General features: G+C 37.9%; 1 protein-coding gene across 1 annotated transcript in view; it reads left to right on the forward strand.

Annotated features, from left to right (window-relative positions):
• Positions 1-10,844, forward strand: part of LOC111146012 (phospholipid-transporting ATPase FetA-like) — an 83,724-nt gene that overhangs the window by 15,398 nt on the left and 57,482 nt on the right. The window contains exons 10-11 of the mRNA XM_022501375.1: positions 960-1,118; positions 3,587-3,675. Of these exons, the coding sequence (XP_022357083.1) occupies positions 960-1,118; positions 3,587-3,675 (248 nt within the window). The remainder of the gene's footprint in view (positions 1-959; positions 1,119-3,586; positions 3,676-10,844) is intronic.

The raw sequence follows: 10,844 nt of genomic DNA on the forward strand, positions 1-10,844 counted from the left end.
GTAGGTTTGCCCCCCCAACATGTTTATCAGTAGAGGACTGGTTAAATAAAGTACAGTAACTTAACTAACTTCATAACTTACTAAGAACAATATGCAAGTTGATATTTTTTACATGGAAAAAAATATTCAGAACATATCATTAAGTGAAAAAAAAAAACTATTAAAGAGTCAACTCTGCATAGTGTATATAACATAAGCTTGTTGGGGCGCCTGGGTGGCTCAGTGGGTTGAAGCCTCTGCCTTCAGCCCAGGTCATGATCTCAGGGTCCTGGGATTGAGCCCCGCATCGCATGGCATCACATCGGGGCTCTCTGCTCAGCAGGGAGACTGCTTCCTCCTCTGTCTCTCTCTCTGCCTGCCTCTCTGCCTACTTGTGATCTCTGTCTGTCAAGTAAAAAAATAAAATCTTAAATAAATAAATAACATAAGCTTGTTTTTGGAAGCATATATGTTTACAAGTACATCTATAGAAAACTTGGAAGGAAGTACTTCAAAAGAATAATAGCACTTATCTCCAGGCAATTTTACTTTCTCCTTTCTCCTCCTTAGTATTGTATATGTATTTACAAAAAACATATATTACTTCAGTAATCAGGAAAAAAACCAAATTATTTCCACTTTGAGAAAAATACTAGATTTGCTTTAAGTAGTTCTTAATTTCCTCAGATTCAGAGATCATATGATCTGTCAGTACTGATGGTGATAAGTTCTCACGTGGGTTTTTCTCTCTCTGGATGACCCATGTCACATACAGAATTACTCATCTTTGGTGCCCAGAAATCTTTGTCTGCCTTTCTAAAGGAAGTTAGTGAGAAGTGGGCAGCAGCTGAGAGAGGATAGGAAAAAGATGTGTATGTATTTTGAAAGAGAGGTATTCTTTCCTCTTTTCTATTAAGCCTGCTGTTAGGAAAGGCCTAAGATTACAGAGCCTGGACTCTTACTCCTTCATTTTTCTTCAGGAAAAGTGAGGTGTGAGTCTCCCAATAACAAGTTGGACAAATTCACAGGAATACTGACTTTTAAGGGAAAAAACTACACCCTGGACCATGACAAGCTGCTACTCCGAGGCTGCATCATCAGGAATACAGATTGGTGCTATGGCTTGGTGATTTACACTGGTATGTCTCCTGAGAGTCACAGTCAGACCCCAAACTGCTATACTCCATTCATGATCAATTTATGAGCACTCAGTTTCCAGGATGTAAATATGGGACTCAGATGTACATACACCATGGCTTTGAGACAAACAAAGGGAGGTAGATAAATGGGTAGATGAGTGGATGGAATATTTAAGAAAAACCTTTCTTCTTAGAAAAAGAAAAAAAAAAGGCACCCCCCTCCCCCCCAAGAAATGAGCTGCCAACATTATCAGCTCGGCCTTTTTAAAGGAAGTCTTTGTGTTCTAATACCATAAAGCACTTATGAGTCTTTCTAATCATATCTGGACACAGGAGAAGGTTAACATATAGAAAGAGTACACATGGAATTACCATGTGAGAGGGGAACATATGAAAGAAGAGTGTATATATGTGGATTACTCCCAGGAGAGAATACACATGGTGCTCACTATGGAGAAGAATACAAAATGTGAGGATTCAAGCCACAGAAAAGGCACATGTGAATCATTAGCAGTGGCCCCTCCTCAGATGTCATTTAGAACCATAATCCCTTATACCTGGTGAAGGTTTTCTGGTGGATTTTAATGTGTTTGGGAAGATGGAGGAAGCTTCTGCGCCACCCTGTGCCCTTAGGGATAATGGGCATTGGTGACAATGGGCATTGATGACAACAACCATAGTAAAAGTATGGTGAACACTGAAGAAAGCATCAAGGAAGATTTACCACGGTGAATATTCAACTCATAGCTCCCCTTCTAAAGAATTCACCCTTAGACAGGGGGATCTTAGATGTCTCACTTTTACAGAAAATAATGAGATCCAAACCCTAGAGAGAAGCTTGAGAGTCTAGGGAGGCCTTGGTGGAACTTTTTTCATTAGTTCTTGAGTTATAGTGACAGCTTCTAGGCTGACTAACTCCAAACTCAAAAGATTTGAAGTACACTTATTTTCTTCACTGTACTTCAGCAGCTACTCCTACACATCGCCATTCAGAAAAAGCTCATTTTTTCAGCAAAGGGTTTCTCTCTAAAGCAATGGCAGTGAGGTTGCCAGCCAACACAAATTTAGCGCAAACCAAAAATTGACTCTTCGTTTAAATGTTAGTGAAAAGTCTCTTGGAGCTTTGGGAAACTGAGAGCAAAGGAGAACTGATAACACTTAAGAACATCTTGAAGGGGTGCCTGGGTGGCTCAGTGGGTTGGGCCTCTGCATTTGGCTCAGGTCATGATCTCAGAGTCCTGGGATTGAGCCCCACATCGAGCCCCGCATCGGGCTTTCTGTTCAGCAGGGGGCCTGCTTCTCCCTCCTCTTCTGCCTGCTTCTCTGCCTACTTGTGATTTCTCTCTCTCTGTCTCTGTCAAATAAATAAAGAAAATCTTTTAAAAAAAGGAAAAAAAAACCATCTTGAAGTATTCAGTGCAGAATTTAGTTGCTGTTCCTGCTACATGATTCCCAGGTTCTACCGTGATCTCCACATCCTTCTTGAAACATGAGGTAGGGTCATTCTTTCTAAGGACCCTTGGAAGATCCTGTTCCTTATAGCTTCCAGGCTCTGAGACAAACTTCTCATGACTTTAGGCCCTTCATGAAATGCCATAGCTTATGCCCTGTATTCTCAGTGTCTGCCCACATTATTAGGGAAGTTCCAGCTCCCTCATCTATAAACATTAATGAAATTCCTTTATTAGAGTACATGTAAAAATAACAATCAGGTGGTAAAAAACAGAGAAATTGCTGCTTATACTTTCTTCTAAACCTCTTACATTTTATGTGCAGCCATATTTCTGGTCAGTAATACCCAACTGTAGTCCCATTGGCCACTAAAACTCTTTACTTATACTTACCATCTGCCTATTGTGAAGAAATACAGTCTTTCTCAGCCCCAGAAAAGCCCCAGCTTCCACCTCAGAAGAAATCACTGCCATTGCCTTTTCTGTTCTTCCTTTCCCAATTAGAAACTTGAAATAGAGCCTGGCCCAGTAGAGGGTTTCATCAAAAGAAGGTGGAGAGCTCCTTATCAAAAAATCTCTTTTCTAAGCTAAATAAACCAGACGATGATGATGATAAGTTTGTGGCTCCTGGTGTTGAATTACTGTATTGTACACCCGAAATTAATATAACACTGCTTGTTAAGTTATTGGAATTAAAATTAAAACTTAAAAAACAAAAAAACCTGGGGCTCCTATTCTGACTTAACCCATCTATGGAAGATTAGACTGCCTAAGGTGCTGCAAAAAAAGGGGTCAACATTGATGTATTTTGCAGAAGTAGTTGGGATTATCCTTAGAAACAAAATGTGCATTTTTTTTAGTTATTGGCACCAACTGCAAGCATTTCTCCAAACCTATATTATCCCCTGCCATTGGTGAGAGGTTTGATTAGGTGATCATAAATGTATATTTCAATCCATTTTCAATCCTCTGAGTATATTCAATGATTCTAAGAGCTGGTCTCCCTGTTTCACTTAGGACCAGACACCAAATTAATGCAGAACTGTGGAAAGTCTACCTTTAAGCGGACACACATGGACCATCTCTTGAATGTCCTTGTGCTCTGGGTAAGTTAAAGACATTTTTTTGCTTCTTTACAAATAGACATGCTTTCCTTCCTTTCATGGCAGTAGCTGGCATTTCCCACTGATTTTAGTTGTTTGAAAAACTCAAGCAGTTTTGGGTATGCTATTTCCTAATACCAGAAGCAGAAAAGAACAGAGCTGGTTGACAAGGGAGTCTCTCTAGTTTACACCTCTGTTGTAGACAACAGTCACAATTTGTTTAAGATTTCGTGCTCTGATTAGTGATTCTGGGATGGATCAAGGACCCTGCTTTAGACACTGACACATTTTTATCTCCTCATAGCCTGTATTACTCATGAGCACTTTAAGAAAACTTTACTTAGACTAATAGAACACCTTACTTAACACTGGATGATTTTCAAACTGTTTCCTTAGAGGAGTCTAAGGTCTGTCCTAGGGAGGATTGAAAAGATCAGGTGAGTTTTGTTCTGGCCCCCTCATCCTGATATTCTACTTTAAGAAGAGCAGCTTGATATTTATCTGTTCTATAAAATTTCAGTTGGAATATAGATTCTGCTGCTAAGAAATGAAATTTGAAAAGCACTCAACAGACAATAATAGCTTTGGTAACAGAAACTTAAAGATTTATTTCTGTGCTACCCTATACAGGTTACCTTCATTCTTATTAGATATAGACTTGTTTGCATAACAGCAATTTCAGTGGTGCCTATACTTAATTCAATGACTTTTCATTTTTATTTTTACTCTATTGCTTAGACTGAAAATTCAAAAATGTCTTTTCTTTCTGTATATCTCTCATTAATATCTGAGTGATAAACTGCCTCTTCTCCCTTATTAATTATGGGAAATATCACTGTTTTTTTTTTCCCTAAATCCCCTGGATTTAGTAAATGGGGTTTTAGAAAATGAGGAAAGTTCATTCAGCTTTGAGACCAGAAGCTAGTATACACTCTTTTTCTTTCTATTGTCTGCATAGCTTTCAGCAATCGAAACAAAATGACATTTCTTGTTTTCTTGGTGAGGAAGACAATCACATTTGAGAATTCAGGAAGATGACATAGGTAAATACGCCTCTGACAGTATTAGGAACATGTATTTTTAGGTACTAAGTTAGGTCATTTAGCCTAGACTTATTTTCAAAACAAGATGTCTCCCATATGCCCAGGAAGGTTCACCTACTTATTTACCTATCTGAAGGTCAGTGACAATACTTGACATCTGTTAGAGGAACAAATCCTGTTTAAAAGGCAGATTGCCACATATGAAGAAATTTTAAAACTAAAAAGCAAACCCCATAAGCTTCTGGAGAAGAATAAACGGTCATATACCAGGATCAAAAATTAGAATACCATTAACCTTCTCAACAGCAACAGCAGAAGATAAATCTCAGTGCCTTCAAAGGTGTGTGAGAAAATTACTTGTAACCTGTAATTCTAAATCTAGGGAAACTATTGATAAAATTCAAGTATAAAGAAATATCCATATTGTAAAGCCTCAAAAAATTTTATTCATTCATTATGTCTCTCCTCTTAGGAAGCTCCTAGTATGTATACTTAAGCAAAACAAGAAAGTAAACGAAGAAAAAAGATTATAGAAACCCGAAAACATGGGGACAAGTGAAAGGGAGTCCTAGGAAGATAGGTGAATAGCAAGCCTAGAGAACTCCAGTGCAGATTAGAGCAGGAGTATTGAGGTACCTGCGGTGAGGGTCTCCAGAGAGAGAGAATGTAGTTCTCTGCTCAGGTTCTCACAAGATAGAGGCAACAGAGAGTCAGTGGAAATGCTGGGGGCAGCTAAGCTGGCAGAGTAGTTGCTATAAATTCCTATATTTCTATGGTCATTCATGCAATCTTTCCTTCAGAAAGTATGAAATATTATCTGGCCTACTGCATTCTGTTTTGGGCATCCAGTTTAAGAAGAACATTGAGATGCTTAATGAAATGACTGTAAAGAAGTACAAATGGGAAGTAAATACCTAACAGCCCTGACAGGGGATGAACCATCAGCAGACCCAAGGTGTTGAGTTTTTGGAAGGCAGAAAGTAGATCGATGATATTGATAGATAAACCAGAGTAGTGAAAGCTTCAATGCAAATGCATTCTTCTTGATAGAGCTTGGTAATAGCTCCAAGCTAGCATCAGCAGGTATGGAGAACAGAAGTGGTAGGTGGGATAATGATTGGGATAGTTAATTTCAAAACTGCCCATAAAACAACGTGGGCAACAATTGGCCCTCTGTACCACCCTGCCACCCCTATAGCATGTATATAGCAATAACAAATGTATTTGCCTTCCAGTCTCAGACAAGAGAACTGCTTTCTAAGGAAATTTAACAACCTTTCTCAGAGTGCTAGTGCCTCTAATGTGGGTATCACATCACTTTAGAGTAAAACTTATTTTAAATTCAAGGGGCAGGGTACCTGGGTGGCTTAGCTGGTTGTGATTTTGGCTCAGGTCATGATCTCATGGATCCTGGGATCAAGCTCTGCAGCAGGCTTCTCACTTAGCAGGGAGTCTGCTTGGGATTCTCTCTCTCTCCCTTTGCTCCTCTCCAACACATGCGTACACACTCTCTTGTTCTCTCTCAAATAAATAAATAGCATAACTCATGTAGGCAGGCAGGTTGGTAGGTAGGTAGTTATGGGGCTTAAATGTGCTTGCATGCTCCTTGTGCACCTGAAGGTGAGCTCCGTCAATAACACATACTGCCTACCTACACAAAACACATGCTTCCATGTTCCCATTCAGGAGAGTGGCCTACTGGGGAAACAAAATTGACCAAAAGAAACCAAATCAAATGAATAACTGACCCCAGAAAAGACACAATTCAGAGAAAGGAAAAGAACTTCCAAAAATTCTTATTACTATTCTTAGAAGACACAATTACATAAATAAAGTAAGAATAGGGTTGCTAAAAAATGGAAAAAGAAAAAAGCAATCTAAGAGCAATAGAAAAGAATTTCGAGAAGTAAAAATAGCTGAAATTTAAAAAGCTAATAAAAGGACTGAAATAAAGAGTCAAATAACTCTCTAATAAAAAGGTAAAGAGATAAAATGTATGAGATAAATACTTCTTTTTAATAGAGAGCCAAACCAGTAGCCCCCAAATTCATCTACCAGGAGTATCAGGAAGAGAAAATGGAGGGGACAACATTGTCAAGAAATAATAAAAGAATATTTCCTAGAATTCAAAAAGGATATGAGTTTCAGATCTAAAGTGTCCAATAAGCATCATGAATTTTAGAGCTTCAAGGGTATAGAGAAGTCCCTCAAAATTTTCACAAGAATAAGAATAAGATACCAACCAAAAATTGAGAATTAGGTTGGTACCAGATTTCCTACCCATACAACTGGGTCCTAGAAATTAGTAGGATCATCCCTTCAAAGGTCTTAATGAAAGTTATTTTGACCCAGAAATCTATACCCAGGAAAACTACAAATCAAGTGAAAAAACAAACCTTTTACTATCTTAAGACTTTTACCCTTCATGTCAAGGCCTGCCCCAGATCTTTGCATGGCTTGCTTCTTTTTCATCGTTCAATGCCACCTTTTCAAAGAAGCCTCTTTTCTGTCTAAAGTAGTCACTCCCACCAAGACCTTCTTTATTCTGTTAACCTGTTTTATTTTCATCATAGCACTTAGCACTAGTTAATTTTTTTTTTTTACTGCCTATCTCTTGGTCACCTATCTCCACAGCAGTGTAAACTCTTTGAGAGTAAAGACGTTGTCCTTTTTTTTTGTTTTTACTACTTCATCTTCAGTCCCTAGAACTATGCCTGATACATAACAGAGCTTTACTATTCTTTGTTGAGTTCATGAATAAAATGAATGAATATCTGAGCTACCAAATTATGAACCTCTAAGGTAGAAATTAGGTCATATTCATCTCTATATTCTTGGAAGTGCCTTGCACAAAATAATGCTCAGGAAGTACCTTTTGAATGGTTACTAAATGAGGAAATGTTTTTGAATTAGCTAGGTTCTTGTCAGCGCTGTAGTTTTGTTTATATGGTATTTATTGCCAGGAGATTGTTAATGTAATTAAATGTAACGCACTCTCAGTTCTTGAAGCTACAGCACAAATCTTACCTGGTTTAAACACTTCATTTTCTTCATTTTTGGAAATGTTTCTTAGGGGAAAATCTGGCAGATACAAAAAGCATATTTAGCAAAATTGCTTCCTGATGAGCCCACAACTGAGCTGGAGTTTGATCCCCTCTCTCTCCCCAGGGACCAGAGCTCACAGTGACACTGCTTTCTAAATCCCACACTATTAAGTAAGAGTGTGTCTATTGAGTAAAGAAGCAGAGTGTTTGAAATTTGAGTGGTGCCAGACATCTAGAATATATTTTGGGGGTAAGGAACAATGAAAAGTGTAGATGTGAAGGTCAAAGGACCAAGGAATACTTTTTGTTTACAGCTGCCTGTGAAACCTGGGAGCTCTCCTGTGACAGGGACATCCTTAGTAGTTCTCTGTTAGTTTTGTCAGCAGTGACAAAATTGAGTATCTCTGAGTGTTTACTGGTACTACATTTGTGAAATGGAATGCTGTCTGCTCTTCTTGGATCTGACTGGCTCTGATAATAAACAAGCAACCTGGGGGTTTGTAGCCACAACCAATTTCTTATTTGTTTCTAACTGTAGAAAAGAAGCAAGATGAAGTGTTAGAGACTACATACCAATAAACTCCATCACAATAAGAGCACAGAACATCTGCAAGGGCTTAGAAAGCCTTGGGATAGCAGGAAAAGTTCTGGGAATGAGGAAAGAGCAGACTGTGTCCTGCCCCTACAGGCCTCACACTGAAGGGGAAGCTCTGCCCTATGGAATTTGGTCTCATAGAGGTAATTTTCCTTTCTGGTGGCTTAATCTGAGCAGAAAGATCTGGCCCTGGGGGACTCATGGTCTCATAATAGAGGCAAGTCACATCACTAGAAATCATGGGTAATTCTCCGTTATCCAGGCAACAGAGATGGAGTAGGTTGAAGTTCCCCTGTAATATTTTCCCACAGCTTTGAAAGAAATAATTAATTTAATAATTTATAACAAATAAATAAATTATAAATAAATCTCTATTTATAAATAATAATTTATTCTTTTACCTTCCCCATTTTCTCTCCCACTGGAGCTGATGAAATAGTGCCAAATATGGACTCAAATTTAATGCTGGCCACATAGATTATCCAAAAAGGAAGGTGGGACCAATAGAATTCATCATTGAGGTTTGATCTGAATAATGAGGATAGCCTTGTGTTCACATTGAAGAGAAGGAGAAAGAAATAGGAATAAGATTGAGAAGAAACGGTTTTATAGCCCCAGAGAGACCATCACAAAGAGCTCAGCTACTCAGTATGAATCTGCGTTTGACTAGAAATAAAAGCAGGTTTTAATTTTTTTTTCACTCTTCCTCTGTTTGGTTCTCCCCCATCCCATTATGCATTCAACACTAAAATCTCAAATATTGAATGACACTAAGGATTTACTTTTAATTTTTAAGTGCTAAAAGTATTGTGGTTATGTGTTTAAATAATATCCTTTAAAGGTATATATTAAACAGATAAAATTATATAATGTGAGAAATTTGCTTAAAAGGGGAAGAGGAGGGTGCCTGGGTGGCTCAGTGGGTTAAGCCTCTGCCTTCGGCTCAGGTCATGATCTCAGGGTCCTGGGATCGAGTCCCGCATCGGGCTCTCTGCTCTCTCTCAGCGGGGAGCCTGCTTCTCCCCCCCCATTTCTCTCTGCCTGCCTCTCTGCCTACTTGTGATCTCTGTCAAATAAATAAATAAAATCTTTAAAAAAATTTTTTTAAGAAAAGGGGAAGAGGAAGTTTAAGTGAAGTAAGACTGGCAATGAATTGATAGTTATTGAAACTGAGTGATGGGTACATAGGTATTCATTATACTATTTATATAACTTAATATATATTTGAAATTTTTCATAATAGAAAGTTTTTTAAAATCTCATTTTCTGAGAATGGTCTCAGTTAGACCTACTCCTTCTGCCTTTTATACACTTGTCTTCAGAGACTTTCCCCTCAAAAACAAGTACTTTTCCCATCAGCAACTCAAAGATGAGAACTCCAGCCATCTAGCAGTGGGAATGTGTTGCTTTGAGCTAGTTACACTTTGTGACAAAGTGCACAGGTGTGAAGATCATTGAGTAGACTTAGAAATGGTTCAACAGTAACATCATATCTGTCTGCTCTAAATGTATGTGGGCATCTAACGTAAGTGGAACGTAAAATTGTACAACAACTTTGGAAAGCATTTAGCAGTTTCCTAAAAAGTTAAATATAAATTTACTGTAGGATCCAGCAAGTCCAATTCTAGATATTTACTAAGGAAATAAAAGCATATATCCATGTAAAATCTTGTACACACATATTTGGCACAGCTCTTTGCAATAGCCATAAACTGGAAAAACTCAAATGTCCAACAAATTAGTAAACAAATTGTGCAATATCCATACAATAGAAGGCTACTCAACAATAAAAATAAACGAACCATCAGTAGATGCAAAAACATAAATAAATCTCAAAATAAAAAAAATTATGCTGAGCAAAAGAAGCTGTCAAAAAAAGAACATATATGATTCCATTCATATAAAATTTTTTGATTTTTTTATCTTTAAGATATAATTGGCATGTAATGTTGTATGAGTTTAAGGTGTACTGTACAGTGATTTGATATATGCATATGTCAAATATATAGTGAAGTAATTGCCACAATAAGGATAGTTAACACATTCATCACCTCACAGAGGTATAATTCTTTTGTTTGTTAGTTTGGTGGTAAGAACTTTTAAGATCTACTCTCTCAGCAACTTTCAAATATACAATACAGGATTGTTAGGCCTAGTCACCATGCTGTTCATTTTGACTCCAGAACTTAAATATCTTATAACTGGAACTTTGTGCTCTTTGACCACCTTCACCCCACTCCTCCTCACCTACCCTTAGCCCCTAGCAGTCACCAATCTGCTGTTTTTATGGGACTTTGTTTTTGTTTTAAATTCCACATATAGAGTATCAGAGTATTTATCTTTCTCTGACTTATTTCACTTAGCATAATGCCATCAAGGTTCATCCATGTTGTCACAAATAGCAGAATTTTCTTCTTTTCTATGGTTGACTAATATTCCTCTGTGTGTGTGTGTGTGTGTGTGTGTGTGTGTGTGTGTGTGTGTGTGTGT

This window comes from Enhydra lutris, unplaced genomic scaffold (genome assembly GCF_002288905.1).
Source record: "Enhydra lutris kenyoni isolate GAN:26980312 unplaced genomic scaffold, ASM228890v2 scaffoldscaffold13, whole genome shotgun sequence".
In the NCBI taxonomy this organism is placed as follows: domain Eukaryota; kingdom Metazoa; phylum Chordata; class Mammalia; order Carnivora; family Mustelidae; genus Enhydra; species Enhydra lutris.